The 17680-nt window shown below is 59.9% G+C and overlaps 1 protein-coding gene across 1 annotated transcript in view; it reads left to right on the forward strand.

The window, feature by feature from the left end:
* RBM19 (RNA binding motif protein 19) overlaps positions 1 to 17680 on the forward strand; it is a 90221-nt gene that overhangs the window by 57908 nt on the left and 14633 nt on the right. Inside the window, exon 23 of the mRNA XM_070399617.1 lies at positions 7587 to 7707. Coding sequence (XP_070255718.1) covers positions 7587 to 7707 — 121 coding nt within the window. The remainder of the gene's footprint in view (positions 1 to 7586; positions 7708 to 17680) is intronic.

Here is a 17680-nt window from a genome sequence, read left to right on the forward strand (position 1 = left end):
CGTGTTCCACCCACACCTCGTGGGGAACTCTGTTATCTGGGAAGCCCCTCGGGTCGAGACACACCTGGAAACAGGAAGAGGATTCTAGCACAGGCCCCAAGAGGCTGCTGGGGCCCAGCTCAGAGTAACCAGGCAACTGACTACAATAGCCAGAGGCTCCCATGGCCGACGGTGTGGCTTTGTACCCGGCATGGATACCACACATGCAGTGTCTTGCCCCAGCCAGCAGCAGCCCTGGGCTTGGGTGGGAGGTTTGCAGAAGTCCCTCCGCGATTCTCTGAGCCTTCGCTAAGCTGCGTCTGTGCACCATGCCCTGTGAACCTGCCCTGGGCACAGGCTCAGCCCGATGTCCCACGCGGTACGTGTCATCCCCCAGGTGTGATGGTCCAGCATTCTTCAAAGAACCTTCCCCCGCATGGTGGAGAGAAGCGGGGGTGGGCAAAGGTAGATGAGGACAGACAGGAAGTCAAGGACTCGAACCTTCCCGGGTGCCCTGGTCTGCCTGTACATGCATGGCTGTCCGCAGTGTCTAAGGCGCCAGCCACGTGGTCTCTGGGTGCGGATGATGTTTCTGGAAGGGCAGCATCTTGGCTTTGATAAAAGCTATCAACTCCTAAAAGCCTGATCTGCATGTGTAATTTTTAACCCTCCAGGGAGTCTAGGAGATGGGAGGTGGGGAGCCATATGACAGATGGGAAAACCGAGGTTTGAAGGGGTGCAGTCACTACCCCAGGGTCCTACAGCCAGAGCTGGGCAGGGCTGAGAAACCATCTACCACCATCTGACTCCAAGCCCAGGAATGCAGGGCCTCCTCCCTCCCTTCATCCATTTATCCACTGAGCTTGTGGACCAGCCCCTCCTCATTCCAGCACCCCCATCACCTCTCACCCAGCCCCACCATTCCCAAAGAAAAGGACTTGCCGACAGTTTGTAAGAAAACCCAGAATTGTCCCTTAAAACATCCCTTGGGATCAGGCCCAGAGTGGCAGCTCATCCCGGCCCCAAGAGGAGGAGTGGGCTTCCCTGCAGCAGGATCCTACCTGGGCAGGTGACCTGGGGTTCCCAGCGCGGTGTGCCCATTCCCATTGGCCGAGAAGCCACCAATAGCCACTGGGATTCCATTTAGAAGCCACCGCCTCCTTTCTTCTCACAGAGCAGGTTGGTCGTGGAGGAAAGAGGGAAGGGCGACAGGGAAGGGAAGGAACGCAGAGAGGAGGCTAGCAGCCGGACACCAGAAGATCCTCTTCCCATGCACGCGCCTTTAATTCTTCCTCCCCAGCCCACCACGCTGTGTACTTCTGCAGTTGCAGCTGTTTTTATTTGCCGCCGCCGCTGTTGCTTTAAAAGGTCTATTTTCACATGGAATGTTATCCAATTAGCAGAGCAATGTGTTGGCTTAAATAAACACTTGGGGGGAGCCGGCAGTAGGGAGACGTGATGGCGGTCAGCGTTGGCAGCCAGAGCTATTCTCACCGTGGTAAACAACCACAGCTTTAATTGCAGGTCGCACAGTGAAAGTCGCCTTCCTCATGTCTCACTTTTGGATGCTGCTAGGGGAGGGTGCAGACACGGGGCCGGGCCCATCCCGGTGGGGGTGATGCTGAGCGCCCTGCTGGGGCCCCCGTTAGGCTCTCTAGGCCTGTGGCCTTCCCCTTGTAGTCGATGGACCAGGCGTCATTGGGATAAGCGAGCCAGACATGGCTGCTTAAGCAGTGCTGGCTGCGTAAAGGCACAGTGAACAGTGATCGCCACCAGATGGTCAGTGGCGAGCGTGCAGCACACGCGTTTGCTTAGTTGACTGCAAGGAGGGAACAGAGCGCGGTCTCCATAGGACTGTGGGGAGGCAGCCGGGGTCTGACGGGGACATGGCTGGTGGAAATGAGGGACCTGTGGGGTGTGTCATCCCTGAGCAGCCGCGCAGTGGTTAGCAGTGTGGCCTATGGAGTCAGCTGCCTCCTTCCAGCTGCGTGACCATGGACAGGGGACTCCATGTCCCCAAGCCCAGGTCACTCCTCCGCTCAACAGGAAATGGTCACGCTGCCCCTTGTGGCGATCGAGAAGATAGAACAGAGCTGCGCGTGAAGGGCCTCACGCAGGCTGCGCACCAGCACCAGGGAAGTGGAGGCAGCTGGTGCTGGGGCCCCGCGGCTGCGCACCAGCACCAGGGAAGTGGAGGCAGCTGGTGCTGGGGCCCCGCGGGTTGGAGGTGGTGGCTGAAGCCCGGGTATCAGTAGTTCTTTGTTCCCCAAATGGTAACTGGAAGCAAAGTCAGGGCATGGGGTTTTGTCCCGCTTCTCTGAACGGGTGCTGGGTGTGCGCCTCACCCAGGTTTTGTGCAGGCGTCGGAGCCTCTGGGTGAACAGAGAATGTGCTGGAATCTGAGCCTTGGATTTCAGGGCAGAGGCTCGGGCTCAGCCAGCACCTCTGTGGCTGGGAACCCGGATCAGGACAAGCCCCCCTCCTTCCTCAGCGGGAGCAGCACAGGGCACACCCGACTCCCTGGTGCACAAGCCCGGGAGACCAGGGTGGAGAGATGGGGCTGCACAGCCTGAGAGGACGGGGGTTCGATGTCCTCCTGTAAGTGCCTCGGAAAGGCAGCGAGCCCACCCCGTGCCCCTCCGTGGAGCCCACGGCCATTACCAGGCCACACGTCTCATGCCTTGTCGCTTCTGACCTGGGCTACCTGGGACTGGTCCTCGTTTATCTCCCAGAGGTCAGAGGTGATGTCCCCTTCACATCCCCTCTTTTGGTCTTTGGCTCACAGCAGGGCTTCAGGATGTTGAGTTGAATTGATTGAGCTGAGGGGATGGAGGGATAACTGAATGGAAGAGACCACTGTTTATCTGAAGATTTAGGCACAACAGCCTGGAAGAGGGGCCCTGGGTGTTTCTCTCAGAAGCTTGTCCTCAGCTCCACGGGATCATACCTTGGAGTGGAACAGGGTGCCAAGTGGGGGTGCACGGTCAGTCACCCATTATTGTGCAAAGAGCCCCTCTTCCCAGCTCCAGCCCTGTGGGGCCAGAAACAGCGGCAGGAGGGCCCAGGGCCTGTGTACAGGACTCCGGGAGTGTGGGGGCAGGAGGAGAAGGACGGTCCCTGAGAGCACAGGACCCAGCATCCCGAGGCAGCAGGCTCCTCCCAGCAGTCCCAGGCCCCGGTTCTTTGCCCGCTGGGCAGGGAAGGAGCCCAGCAGCTCCAGCCCAGCCTGGCGCCCTGCTCCCTGGGCTCCTGGGCGCACGTGGTCATTGGCCGGCTTAGGTCACGTTTCCTCCAGGCGATGACACAGATGGCTTGGGACAGGTTGGCAGTGTCCGTGTTCAGGTGGCTTTGGCGTCTGCAAGACACAGAGCAGGAGGGGCCGAGAGGGCGCCCTGGACTTGGAAAGACAGAAGCCCGTCCTCGGCTCTGCCCAGAGCCATGGCCCTGGGACAGGAGTCCTGCCAAGGGCATCCAATGGGCCTTTGTTGCCAGGAAGGAGGTCTGTCTCCAGGGAGAGCTATGGAAAGGTCGGGCCGCACCACGCTGGCAGCCGTCCAGGGCCCTCCCTGTTCTGGAGAGACGCTGCCAGGCTGGGCACAGCCGAGCCCACGCCATCATCCCCCTCCGCCCCGGCGGGTCTCCTCCCGGGGAACGCGGGAAAGGCAGCTGAGGCGAGGGCTCGGGGTGTCCTTAGTTGGTGGCTCAGGTCAGAGGAGATCAAAGAGGTGTGATTCCGGGACCACCGAGCCAGAGAACCGGATGGGCAGCTCGACGCCAGCTGGAAGCGCAGAGTAGTCCCTGCCGGCTCACACCTCTGAGCGGGGCCGGGGCACGAGGCCTGCTATCCGAGGTGGGAGGCCATCTGCCCCGGGCCGAGGCAGACACTTCAGGCCGCCATCTGGGTCAGGAAGCAGAACCTGCTCCCAGATGGCCCAGAGGAAGAGCACTGAGAAGCCGGGAGACGAGTGCATGGAGCGGGAAGGGGAAGGAAGCAGGAGGCTGACCTGCGTAGACGGGGCCAGTGCCTCAGTTTCTCCTTTGCTGACATGGGGAATCGTGTCAGTCCTCGTGCATAGGGGAGGCCATGTGCTTAGGGCTCTGGAACCCAGGAAATCCATGGCCCACAGCCAGCGAAGGCCCTTGGGCTGCAAGGGAGGAAGCCAGGCAGCAGAAGCAGGGTTTGGAGAGACACCAGGGCCAAGTCGTCTGACTCCACTTCCTCTGTTGGGACACGCAGCCCCGCGGTACCCACCGAGCCTCCGAGGTGCTGGCCGACTCGGCAGAGGTGCGCTGTGCCGGAACCGAGGTCAGACCTCTGTCTCTGCGGAGAAGGTGGCGTGGGTCTCAGTGCTTCAGGTGTAGCCCAGAGGCCGAGAGGAAGGTGCTGCTGGACCTCAGGCCAGAGGCTGGGGCTGCACTTTGCCTCCGCTGTGCCCAGGACCCCCCAGGTACCGCCTTGCATCCCCGCACCTGCCCACGTCTGTGTTTCTCCTCATACACACACACACCCTCCTCCTCCTCCTCGAATACCTCACATAGGACAAACACTCACCAGGCTCTTTCAATAAAATTCGGTGACTTTGATCACCCGATTTTAGCCTGAGTCACTGTCCTCGCCGCCTGTGACACTGAGGCCACCACATTCCCGCCACCAGGCAGTGGGCACATAGGACTGCAGCCTGATTTCGTGTTAATCTGACTCCTGCTAGGAGAGGTAACTCGGCTGTTCCTAGAGACCCACGTTCTGTGCTCAGACCTCACATACAAAAGGGCTTTTGTGTCCTGCCTGCCATTGTTCCTGCTCTGTAGGTGGTGATGGGAAGTGGCGGGCATGCAGCATAGTAACAATAACAGCCAGTGCTCAGTGGCTTACCCTGTGCCAGGCGGCCTTGCCGGTGTTAGTGCATCAAATCCTCCCAACCATCCTTCGCCGCCTCCTCTCTTCTGCACATAAGGAAACTGAGGCTCAGAGAGGGTAAGCAGCTTACCCAAGACCACACAGTTCATAAGTGGTAGAGCCGGGATTTGAACTAAAGTGGCTCAGGTCCCAAGCCCCCAATCTTACCTGCTGTGAAAAGCCCTAACGAAGAAAAGGAGGTGAAAATTGGAGAGGGGTTCTGTCAGAGGGAGGCCAAGAGGGAATTTTCAGCAACTCGTTCAGCGAATGAGACCTCTCCAGGGTCTGTATGACCCAGGGACAGAGACTGGGTTTCCAAGGGTGAGAGGGGATCAGACGTCTGACGGCTGGGGTCAGAGGTCGCGTCTGGGCATTCGCCGGGCCCTCCCAGGCTCTGCTATTTTAATCTTCCAAGTTCCAACTCAGCTTCCACCATATACACTCGGCCGCCCACCCGCCCGCCTGCGAACCTGGAACTGCAGCTCCTCAGGGACCCTGGCGCCAGGATGGAGCACCCGCCGTGCCAGCTCCCGACCAAGCTCTCTCCCGTCTCAAACCCCAGCTCCCATCAGGCTGTTTCCCTGCCTCGCCAGCTGAGAGCGCATGTGTTGTAAAGCTCTGAATGGGCCATTTCGGCTCGGAGTCCAGATGCACGTTTATATCCTTGTGGAAAGGAACGCAGAGGCTCTGCTGGCAGTCACAGAGAGTTTTTTAAATTAAAGTTAAAAAAAAAGGGAGAGAGAAAGTTTCCTGCACCTGGCCCTTCTCGGAAAAGCATGGCGGAGAACAAAGCATTCCTTCCACCGGCCACATGTCTGGTTTGAGAAAGACGCGGGTCCCACCCGCCTTCCACTCGAGCTTTGCACACGCTGTTACTGAATAGCTGTGGGCCACCATAGCCTGTTTACGGACGAGGACACGGGCTCAGAGGGGCAGCTGGCTTCCCCAGGTCCCTGTGTCATTGTCGTAGGGGCTGTAACAAAGCCCCACAGCCTGGGTGGCGTAGAGCAACAGAATGGTCTGCTCTCACAGCTCCAGAGGCCAGAGGCCCACAGTCAAGGTGTCCTGGGCTGGCCTCCCCTGGAGGCTCTGAGGGAGAGACTGCCATGCTTGCTCCTCGCCTCTCGCCAGCCAGCTCCTCGGCGTGGAGGCTCGGCATTCCAGCCTCTATCCTCACAGGCTGGCTCCTAGGAGGACACCAGTCCTTGGATTTGGGGCCCACCCCGTTCCAGTATGTCCTCCTCTTAACTAAACAAACTACCTGCAAAGACCCTGTTTCCAAACAGGCCCACAACCTGAGGGGTTAGGGTTTCCACAGATCTCCCTTTGGGAGACACAGGCCCACCCCTCCCGGTCATGCTGCTGTCGAGGGCCAAAATCCTGGTTATACGCTGCCTCCTCGAAGCATCTAAGAGGCAGGAAGGACACACCCACGGCTCTCCTTCCGAGGCAGATGCTGCGTCCTGCCACCCAGCAACTCCCCGCGGCCGCTGTGGGTCTCCTGTGCTGACGAGCCGAGCTGGGGAGCCAGCCTCTCCAGCTCAGCGCCTGCCTGGCCTCTGCAGAGAGAGTGTGCAGGCCACAGGTCCGCACTAGCAACGCCACAGCGAGAACAGCACCTAATGAGCGCTGACTGTTTGCACCCACACTTTCTGGGCCTGTCAAGTCTTTTTCATCTTCCCTAGCACCCTGGGACTGGAGAACCATTAACATCCCCATTTTATAGATGAGGAAATGGAGACTAGGAAGATTCATTCTGTCAAGGTCTAGAAGTTAGGGCATGCGGGGCCCAGGCAGGGTGGCTCTGGACTCTGGGCTCCTGACCAGGAAACAGTGGCCTCTGTACCCTGGGATGCTTCAGGGAGAGCCCCTGCCCACGCCATTTAGCTTGAAGCACAGCGATGTTTGACAGAAACTCGCCGGTTCTGTGTGATTCCTTTTGTGTGATGTCCAGAATAGGCAAATCAGGGACAGAAAGTAGACTGCTGCTCCGGGGGGTGGGGGGGGGGGGGTGACTGCTGGTGAGCATGGGGCTTCCATGGGGGTGATGATGATGGAAAGCTCTAAGGTTGGTTGTGGTGCTTGAGGTCATGCAGCTCTGTGACTAGTAGAGACCATTGAATGGCATGTGACCTAGATCTCAAAGCTGCCACGAAACAAAAGCCAAAAAGAGGGAAGTGGGCAGAGTGTGGGGGTCCGAAGAGCGAAGACAGTGAGAGGGCAGAGCGCGGGGCTGGACCCAGGCCGCTGAGGTAGGAGCTGGTGGCTGGGAAGGAGGGGGCAGTGAGGAGACGGCGGGCAGCAGAGAGATGGCCAGAATCGCCAGGACCAGCGAGGGACAGAGCCCCACGTGAAAATGAGGGGCCTGCCTGGTCGCCATCGAGTGCGGGCAGCACTCGGCTTTCTTCCCTGGCGCTGCCCCTGGCAGCCGGGTGGGAGGAGCAGGTTAACGGATGTGCCCTGGGAAAGACGCTGCGCCTGGCCAAACCCAACGACAGGCCCGGACGGCAGCATTGACTGCAGGGCCCTTGCAGCTCGGGAACGTCACCCACTAAGGAAATAGACGTGCCAGCGGCTGGCACGCCTCTCCCGGGAGGTGTTATAGGCACCAAAGGTGGCCTTTGGGTCTGCAGTGCCGGCAGGACAGAAAGCAGTGCTCCAGGTCAGGGCTTAGCTGACACGCTGTTTTTTTTTCTCGTCCTGTCCCCAGAGAGCCTTCAATGCGCTGTGTCACAGCACCCACTTGTACGGCCGGAGGCTGGTGCTGGAGTGGGCGGACTCCGAGGTGACCCTGCAGGCCCTGCGGCGGAAGACGGCCGAGCACTTCCACGGTGAGTGGCGGGGCTGCGGGATAGCTGCCTGACCCATGGGCCTGGGGCCGGCGCCGGGAGGCAGCCCGTGTGGACGGCATCGGTGGCCACCATGCCCTTTTGGCTTCTGTCGGGTCACTGGGAGATGTGGCGGGAAGTCGGGGAGAGGAGTGGGGTCAGGCTGTGTACCCTGCCTCCCTTCCTGCCGGGCTTGTGGGCTGGCTCCCAACAAAGGCTCCCCTCCAGGGGCCTCTTGGGCCAATTTCCTACACCCTGCCCCCTGTGCGGGACCCTGCGCCGTTACCCAATCTTAGGACCATCTGCTTCCTGCGGGGCCTACGGTAACAGCACCGCATTTCACCTCTTACCCACGTGGTATCACGTGGCCTCGCGATTGTTCAGTCCCTCCCCAGAGAGGCTTAGTGGGCACCTGCCCTGTCCTCAGGTTGGGGTGCAGCCGTGACCCTGGGGCTGTGGGCTCAGGTGGAAGAGGCTGGGGTGCAGCAGTGACCGTGGGGCTGTGGGCTCAGGTGGAAGAGGCTGGGGTGCAGCAGTGACCTCAGGGCTGTGGGTCCGGGTGGAAGAGGCTGGGGTGCAGCAGTGACCGTGGGGCTGTGGGCTCCGGTGGAAGAGGTTGGGGTGCAGCAGTGACCGTGGGGCTGTGGGCTCAGGTGGAAGAGGCTGGGGTGCAGCAGTGACCTCAGGGCTGTGGGTCCGGGTGGAAGAGGTTGGGGTGCAGCAGTGACCGTGGGGCTGTGGGCTCCGGTGGAAGAGGTTGGGGTGCAGCAGTGACCATGGGGCTGTGGGCTCAGGTGGAAGAGGTTGGGGTGCAGCAGTGACCTCAGGGCTGTGGGCCCGGGTGGAAGAGGCTAGGCACGTTGTTGGAACGAGAGGTCCAGAAAGGCCTCCCCACAGGGGATGTTTGTACCCATGAAAGGGCTGCCTGAGCAGAGGGACCCAAGGTGGTGTGAGCCTGACACACGGGGTCGGGGGGGTGGCAGGGAAGGCAGGGGCCTGGCCTTGTGAAGGGGCTGGGTGGTCTGCCTGCAGCTCCCCCCCCACACACACACCCATGGTGCTCCGACGTGGCTGCTGCCTTTGTCCCCAGTGAGTTCCAGCACCGACAGTGGTGCCCGGTTCATAATGTTTTCCTGGACGAGCCATTGCTCCTGCCCCTGCACTGCTCCCCTCAGCTATCCCGTCCCCATTCCCATCCCCACCCCCATCGGCAGCTGGGCCCACTGTGTCACCTGGGGACGTGATGATTTCCTGTCCCAGCAGTGACACTTGGCCTCCCAGATCAGACAGCTTAGGGGCAGGTTGGGGGAGGTCGCTCTGTGGAGGCGTGAGCTTTCCAGGTGGCCTCGCTGGTCCTGTGGGGGCAGCGGGCAGACCTGAGCAGGTCACAGCGATGCAGGACTGCGTCCCCCGCACAGAACCCCTCTGCTGACCCGGCGCCTCTGTAGCCTATTGCCTCCCACTACCCCTCCCAGAGTTCACGGGGCCCAGCCGGGTAGGACTCAGGGTCTTTGCACATGCTGTTCCCTCTACTGAGAATGCTTTGCCCCTCAGGATTTTTGTTTGTAACCTGGCAAGTGCCTATGCAGCCTTTAAGGCCCACTCGAATGGCACTTCCTCCAGAAAGCCGCCCCTCTCCCCGCCCCTCCCAGGTATCAGAGATTGCTCAGTCTTCTGCTCTCCCACCTCTGTCCCCAGAGTGGGACTGTCATGCTCATCTCATCACCGATCAGTTCCTCTCTGGGCCCCCCCGGGCCTGGCACAGTGTCAGGCACAGGCTGGGCCGTCTGTCCGAAGTGAACAAGAAACCAGAGAAATCGGGGTTACGCACAGTCACTGGCTCACAACTCATAAGCCCCCACGTCCCGCCCCGCAGAGAGAGCCATCCTATCGACAGCATTGACAGGCCCAGCGCCCCTCGCAAATGTTTGTGTAAGGGCTCTGCCGGCCCGCGCCACCCCTGCAGGCTCAGCACTTCCCCCGCGGCCGAGAGAAGCCCCTTCAATAAATCGAGCTCCACTGCCTCCCCGCTCGGAAGGCTTCTGTGGGATTGGCTGTCCCCACGGCCCCATCGCCCGCCGCTGAGACCCGGCGGGGCAGATGCAGTGATACAGGAACAAAGGCCGACGTGTATGTGTGCTCTGCCCATAACCCCCCAGCAGCCCTGTGAGACGACACGGTCAGCCCCGTTTCATGGGCATTGGAGTAACCAGTGACAGTGTCGTTTGTGAGCAGCTTGCTCTGTGCCAGGGCCGCTCTCAGCATGGGGACCGCTCGTCTCATCTCATCGACGGCTATGAGCACTGCTGCCTCCCCACTGTGGCCAGAGACACAGGCTCAGCGATGTGCCCACCGTGACTCAGGTGGAAAGTGGTGGAGCTGAGATTTGAAGTCCAGACCAATGAGAGCCCCTACCTCTCCCCATCAGCCCCCTCCCGCCGCACACCCTGCCTTGTGCCAGCCAACGCCATTTCAGAGGTCTTGGCCTTCATTAGATCTGGGGGGATGTGTCTCCTGCGTGGCTTCCTTCCTCCTCACTCACCAAGGCCCTGTCCCTAGAATCTGCAGGCTCCCTCCAGAAATGGAGAGAATGAGTGATAGTGACAACAGAAGTGTCGTGTGGCCCTCAGAGTTGACGTGTCCTTGTAGAAGCCCTGCGGTGCACGTGCAGGCGGAGACGGCTCAGAGTGGGGCCGCCCCGAGGTCAGTGCTGAGTGTCGTAGCCATTGCCCTCCTGGGTGCTGGAAGGGCCGCCGGCTCTGAGCCGGCCAGTTGTGCCAAAGGCGAGCGCTCCCCAGAGCTCTGAGCCCCTCCCAGCAGCGAGGAGGACAGCGTCCCCACGGGAATCCCCCAGTGGTGGGTGGTGGCAGGAAGAGCCCTGATGCAGAAGCGCGTAGGGGGCGTGCGGGGGGAGGTGAGAGTAGTGAGGCGCTGCACCCCAGGCCGTCCCCTCCTCCCCTCCCGCCCTAAGAGGTGGGCGCCCTTAATCTTCCAACTGGACAGAGGAAGGGACAGAGACGCAGTCACTGGCCAGGGTCACCCAGGCAAGCAGTGGCCGCAGCTGGCTGTGGTGCCCCGCACACAGGTGACAGTTCCCAGCCGGATGCTGCGGGAAGGGGTCCAGGTGCTCTGGAGACAGCCCCCCTTACCACCCACCCCTTTGTCTGTCTGATCTCTTCAGGCAACAGGAGGTGCCTGCAGCGGCCTCGAATGTTCAAAACAGGGCTGCTGGCCTTCTGCCCTCCTGGCTGGACCCTTCCCCCTGCTCTGCCCTCGCCTGTGGCGAAAAGTGCCCGGCCCATTTGTGTCGAAATCCACATTGTTCAGAGCTTCCCAGGCCCTGGCAGACTCGGGGCAATGGGAGCTGTGCCCAGTCCCGCCCCGGCCCGAGCTGTGCCAGGAAGGCACTCAGGTCTCGGGTGGGGGGCCCTGAGCCCCATTTGCCCGGCCTGAGCAGCTCAGCCACACAAAGGGCTCCCTGTGGAATGTGGGCCTTGGAATGAAAGGCCGGCATCTTAGCCATTTGGTAGGGCCGGCAGGAAGCTAGCTGGTGACACCGCAGCCTCCTCGCTGCCCTCTGGGTCAGTGGGAGGGGCCAGGTAGACAGAGTGGAGCGCTGGTCCCCGCCACAGCCCTCATTGTGGCCACAGTCAGCATCGTTACCCCAAGTTCACCCTGGGCCTGGGGCTCAGCTTCCCCAGCAGACCAGCCACTAACTGGTGACCTGGGGCCCGGCCCCCATGAGCAGCCTTTCTCCTCCCTCAGGTCCATGATGAGCCTACGTCACGGTGGGCAGACAGCTCAGTGTGCATCAGGCCAGATAACACGTTATTGTTGTTGCTGTTATCATTATTATGATTGCTATGATAACCTTCATCTGTTAAGCCTTATTCGGTGTGAGATCCTACCTACAGCCTTTCATGGGTCTAAATTCTGCAGAATCCTAGGAGGTAAGTACAGTCATTACCCTCTGCTTCAAAGATGAGGAAACTGAGGCACAGAGAGGGCAGATAACTTGCCCAAGGCCACCCAGCTACTAGAGGCCAGCCGAGGCGGAAGTCAGACCTGGGCTCTTAGCCATCCTGGCTGGACCATGTCTTCATATCAGTGGGTGTGTAGCTGTCCCTTACGTCACTCAGCCTCAGCTCTGTCATCTGTACAATGGGACCAGGTGCCGTCCTCATTAGGGGAATCGTGGGCTGTGAAGGAGACGAGCCTGTGAAGCTCCCGGTGCACGGCCACCCACATGCCACAGACACTATGCATCCTGCCTCCTCCTCTGGGCTCAAAAACAGTTCCCTCATTCTTACACTCTGGTTGGTTCAGGCCAAGGAGGAATGCTCTGTTAGTACACAGTAGCATAGCCCTGGGTGTGGCACATAGTAGGCGCTGTTGGTACACAGTAGCATAGCCCTGAGTGTGGCACGTAGTAGGCGCTGTTGGTACACAGTAGCATAGCCCTGAGTGTGGCACGTAGTAGGCGCTGTTGGTACACAGTAGCATAGCCCTGAGTGTGGCACGTAGTAGGCGCTGTTGGTACACAGTAGCATAGCCCTGAGTGTGGCACGTAGTAGGCGCTGTTGGTACACAGTAGCATAGCCCTGAGTGTGGCACGTAGTAGGCGCTGATGGTACACAGTAGCATAGCCCTGAGTGTGGCTCGTAGTAGGCGTTGTTGGTACACAGCATAGCCCTGAATGTGGCACGTAGTAGGCGCTGTTAGTGTACAGTAGTGACGAAGAGGAGTGTTCCCAACATCTTGGCTTTCAGCGCAGTTGTGGGAAATAAACATGCTGGATCTGGTGCTCGCTGTCTCTCTGGGGTCCCCTGCTGCCAGCAGAAAGAAGCTAGTTTGGTTTTAGGCCCCCCTGGACTCCCCACACCCTCCAGGTGGACACCTTCATTCTATCCATTGTCCCTGGACAAGGGCGGGGTCATCTTTTCCCTTACCAGTTGATGCTTACAAAATACCCATGAAATTGAACAGCAAAGAGCAGGTCTTTGAAAGTCATTTGAAAAGTTGACCTGACCAGGCAAAGACCTGGACATCAGGCAGGTGCTTTCGGGAATGGACCAGAATAGTAAGATGGCCGCTCTGCACGGGATCGTCCTCCCTCTCCCAGTCCTGCCCCCGCCTCCCTTCCCAGCCCAGCATCCCAGCATCCGCCTTCTCCTTTCTCGCTCGGCCCCGGCAGGTGAAGGTGAAGTGCAGTTCGGAGCCTGGCGTGTGGGAGGGTGGAAAGAGCGAGCAGGGAGGGAAGAAAGGAAAGAGGCCGCTGCTGTGTCCTTTTCTTCCCGAGTGTGTTACGAACCAGCAGGGTCGCAGCATTGAGGGGCTTTCAGGGCCTGGCAGGCCGCGGTACCTGCGCGCGCGCCGAGAATATAATGGCACAGAAGCAATCCGCCCGCAGAACCCTCTGTTTTCAAACGGGCACAGCCAGGGAGGCGCAGGCAAAGCAGGCTTTTATTTGGCCGGGAGCACGGCTCTGCTTCCCGCGTTGTCTTATTCCCGCTGGGAGGACTGATGGGCTGTGGTTAGCACGGCACCTTTCACCTCCGGAGCCGTGAGTGCAGACATGACCCGCATGGCAAGTGGCTGGCAGCAGCCCGTCCCCGCCCGCCCGAGCCAAGCCAGGCCCAGATGGGGCGCTGTCCCGTCAGTCACTGGCCTCTAGCACACAGCTGCCCTCCCAGCCGGGAGCCCTGTCCCGTCAGCCCAGCCCCCAGCCCCATGCCTTCAGGGCTCATCCAGAGGGTCAGTTTCTACACGTCCCTGACACCCCTTTTCCTCTCGGCCCCATCACACCCTCACCTCCTCTTCCTGCTGCTCTGTGCTCACATGCGTGATTGGTGTCACTGTTTGTGAATAAACGAGCATAAATAAGGACCTAGTCATCAGAATGGCCTGTTCTAATTGAGCATAGAATACAGACGAGGGACAGTGCCGCTGCCAGCTCAGTTCAGCTCCGCCGACCCCACAGGTAGGGGTTCCCGGGGCTCAGAAAGGCTGGACCGTGTGCTCTAGGCCCCACGGTTAGCCAGGTGAGCGCCAGCACTGGAGCCTGTTGGTCAGAAGCCAGATATGCCTAACCTTGAGCCTGGGAACACCACCTGTCTGCAAAGAGCAATCATGTGACTTCTTATTGAAGATCAAGTCAGGCGAAAGAGAACGGGGGAGAGAGCTTTGTCGGGGACCTACCATGTGCGGGGGGCAGTGCCAAGTGGTTTCCTTGTGGCCTCACAGCTCCCTGGAGGGGTGCTGCTCACATTTGTCTGAGGTGCACACGGAGGCCCGGAGGGGTCTAGTGAGTTGCCTGCGGGCACACCGCTCTGCACTACAGAACCGATAACGCTCTCTCCTCCCTCCAGCCCTGGAGTTTCCAGTCCCTAACGCTTATCTGACCCTGGCTCCCAGTCCAGGTCAGGCAGTGGTTGTAGACCGCAGCCACAGCCAATGCAGCCGCAGCCTGTTTGTAAGTCAAGTTTTTTGGTGCGCAGCCATGTCCGTGCGCACGCATGTGTCTTTGGCTGCGTTCTCACGCTGCGAGGGCAGAGCAGAGTCGTGGCCCCAAAACCTAAAATACTGTCTCACCCTTTCCAGAAAAAATCTACAGCCCCTAAGCCTCATGCAACGGCTGCTTTTATTTTAGCCAAAAGCTGCCAGCAGCTAATTCCTCCACCACGACCCGCCTTTTCCCAGAGAGCTGACAATTCTGAAGGCCCAGTAACCACACCTTCGCCCCCCGCCCCCCCATGGATTGCTCTGCTTTCCTGGGAAGGAGGCCCCGTCGCTTGCTTCTCCCTCCATTTCCATTCCTTCCTTCACTCAGTTCTTCCCTGTCACCGATTATCAGGCCCTCCCCGCACGGGGAACAGAACAGTGAACATGGGGCTATTTGAGTGGAGAGACATGATAAAAGGGAAAAGTTAATAACAACACAGTCCTGTGGATAGCAAGCCGTGGGAGGGAGTCAGGAAGGATAGCATACTGTGCCCTCGGTGCGGACTGGGAGGAGCCGTCCAGTACGGTGGTTGGGAAAAGTCTGCTTGAGGGGTCAGCGTCCTCACGTGATGCGCGGGAGCCAGCCAGCCAAAGATCTGGGGGAAGAAGGTCCAGGTGGCAGTCCTGCAGGTGCAAAGGCCCTGGGGCAGGAGCGTGTTCCTAGCAGGCCCTTGTGGCCAGAGTGGGGAGCGGATGTAACAAGCAGGGCTCCCTTGTGGGGCCTGTGTGTGTGGTGGGGAGCCTGGCTTTTACTCAAGATACAGGGGGAGTCCCTCGAAGATTGAAGGAGGGGAGTGTGTGCTTGACTTACTGCTGGCCCTCATCCTCACTGCTGTGTGGGGCATGCATTGTGGGGGGACGAGAATGCAGGGAGGGGCCTACGGTAGTCATTCCAGCAAGCGAGGGGGTGGCCTGGGCAGAGATGAGGGTGGGAGGAAACAGGTGGATTGAGCACTGTGATGGAGGTAGAGCCAGCAGACTTGCTCCTGGAAGTCCGGAGGGAAACTGAGGCAGGGACAGAGCCCTTTGCTCTAAACCGCTCAGAGGATGGTGGTGCCGCGGGAGGCTGGGAAGCGGCGGTGTGGAGGCAAGGCCCGGACACTGGGTTGGAGATACCTATTAGGGCTCCCCGTGAGATGTCAAGCAGATAGATCTATGAGTCCAGAGCTCAGGGGCGAAGTCTGGGCTGGGATATAAATTTGGAAGCCATCAGCACACAGATGATATTTAAAGCCTCCATCAGTTCACCCCCCCATAACTTCATTCCTCATAAGATGGCACATTTTCAAAAGATTGGGGCCAGGGGAGCCTGTTATCCCCACGCCAGCCCCTGCAAGTACACTTCCTTGATCTTGGCCGTGAAAGTAATCGTCAGCTTTGAGTCACAGTCAGGAGAGTTCAGGCGCGTGGCTGAAGTCACAGATTGTACCATTCAGAAGACCCCTTTGCCGTGGGTCTTTCCAGCTCCCTGGAGGCAGGCAGGTCCCGTAAGCTCCCCTGGCCTCAGCTTCATCCCTCCACTTGGGTGGTTCTGTTCCCTCCTTCAGGCTTCTCAGTGGCAGGTGAGGGGAACTGTCCCAGTCGTCACAGAGGGCCTGCGGCTGGGGGTGGGGGGGGGGGGGGGAGGCCACTAGGGGGGGTGGGAGCCTGAGGAAGGTGTGGTATCCCTGGTGTGGAGGTGGGTGCCCTTCCCTGTCCGGAGGAGTATGTTTTGTTCTCCCCCACTTCCCCGCCCCCCTCTGTGCTGGGAGGTAGCCCCAGGAGAGAGGTAGAAATTGGCCTGGAGACCCGCTTTTCTCACACGCCCCAGCCACCCCAGCTGGTGGAGGCAGAATGGAGAGAAGAAAAATGAAGAAGCGGGGATTGTTTTGGTCAAGGCAGCTCCTAGGTAGCAGCTGCTAGCAAGGGTGCGAGCGTCTGGCCTGGCCGAGGGGCGGGAGCCACGCTCCCAAGGCCGAATGCTCCTCCCTGCAGAGGTGCTGGGAGGCTGAGCAGGCCGGGCAGGTGTCCTCCGGTCTCCCCCTCCGCCCCCCACGCCCTGAGCCCCTTTGAGTGGTGTTTTGGAAATATTTCCAAGCGCTTGGCAATATCCTGCACACTCCTGGCCCCTTCCCCCGGGAGCGGCTGTCCGTGCGGGAAGGTACTTGCTCCCAATCCAGCTAAATTGTTATTGACTTGTGTTCTCTGCGTTCCGCAAACATTTCACTCAGCCGTCGCCAGCCAGGCCAGGATTCCCTGCTAGGGCTAACGGGGAAGCCAGCTGTGCGGGCCATTTCTCCTGCTCTTCCTCATCCATCACGGAATTAAACTGACAGAAGGAGAATTTCAGAGCAACTTGGGAGGGGCAGGGGCTGGGCTCGGATTGGACGAGGCCCGGGGCCTGGGGACCAGAGCGCTGGGGGCAGGGGCGGGAGGTGGTGGGCTTCCCTCCAGGGTTGGCTGGCGGCAGGGGGCGGCCAGGTTTGTTCTGGACTCGAGGCTGGCCCCGGCCGAGAAACCGCAGGAAAACACACAGGCGAGGAGGTTATTACTGCTCCATGATCACAGGCAAAGCCAGGGGGGCCCTGCAGACAGAGGAGAGAGAGAGTCGGGCTGCGTGGGCGAGCCCTCCACTAAGATCAGCCACAGATCTTTGTCTTGCCTACAAGACATGGAAACAAATGGTGTGTTTTTTTAATCACCGCTCTTTTTATCAGGTTTGGCCTGAAATTTGAGATTCTGGCTTCTCTTGAAAAACGGATCTGACCACCTGGTCCTGCATCCCAGTGAGCAGCGGGGGCTGAGGTGCTCGGCTTTTGCTTTTGCCACAGCCGGCAGCCCTCCCTGTAGTCACCCACCTAGAGCACCGACTGCATCACGTGTCCGCCTGGCCCTTCAGGCCTTGGCACTTACAGATCCTGGTACAGACATCATCCCACATCAGGCCTGTGAGGCACCGTTACTCTTCCCTTCCTTTCAGCCTCTACCCCAACCCAAGGCCTGTGCCCGGAGAAGGGGACAGGGAGCTCATGTCGACCAAGCCCCTCGAAATCGAAGGATCCCTCCAGGCCTGCGGCAGGGAGTGGGGGTGCTTTCCAACCTGGCCGGCTCCCTTTTCTCTTTTCCTCTGCAACGACTCACTGTCACCTGCCTGCTGAGGGTTGGGCGAGGGTCGCCATGATGGGGCCGGTAGCTGAGCCCGGGACCGTGGGTGTCACTGTGGATCCAAGTTCAAAGCCCCGCTTGGGAGTGGTCACGTGCCTTCCCCAAAGCCCCAGAGTGGCTGCCTCTACACCTGACCAATGGGACAAGAATATCCCCAACTCAGGGTTTTCTCAGCCTGCTGCCTGGAGCCTGAAGAGCTCCGACCCAGGACCCAGGACGCAGGCGCTCGCTCGGCTGGCACCAGCTCCTCCCGCTCAGCCCGCAGCACCCACTGAGTCTGCAGGGTCCTCAGCTGACTGGGCTCCACTACCCTCTGGGTGTCCTTGCAGGC

The sequence above is a fragment of the Myotis yumanensis genome, unplaced genomic scaffold (assembly GCF_028538775.1).
Source record: "Myotis yumanensis isolate MYYU_CA2020_CCGP unplaced genomic scaffold, mMyoYum1.0.hap1 SCAF_19, whole genome shotgun sequence".
NCBI classification, from domain to species: domain Eukaryota; kingdom Metazoa; phylum Chordata; class Mammalia; order Chiroptera; family Vespertilionidae; genus Myotis; species Myotis yumanensis.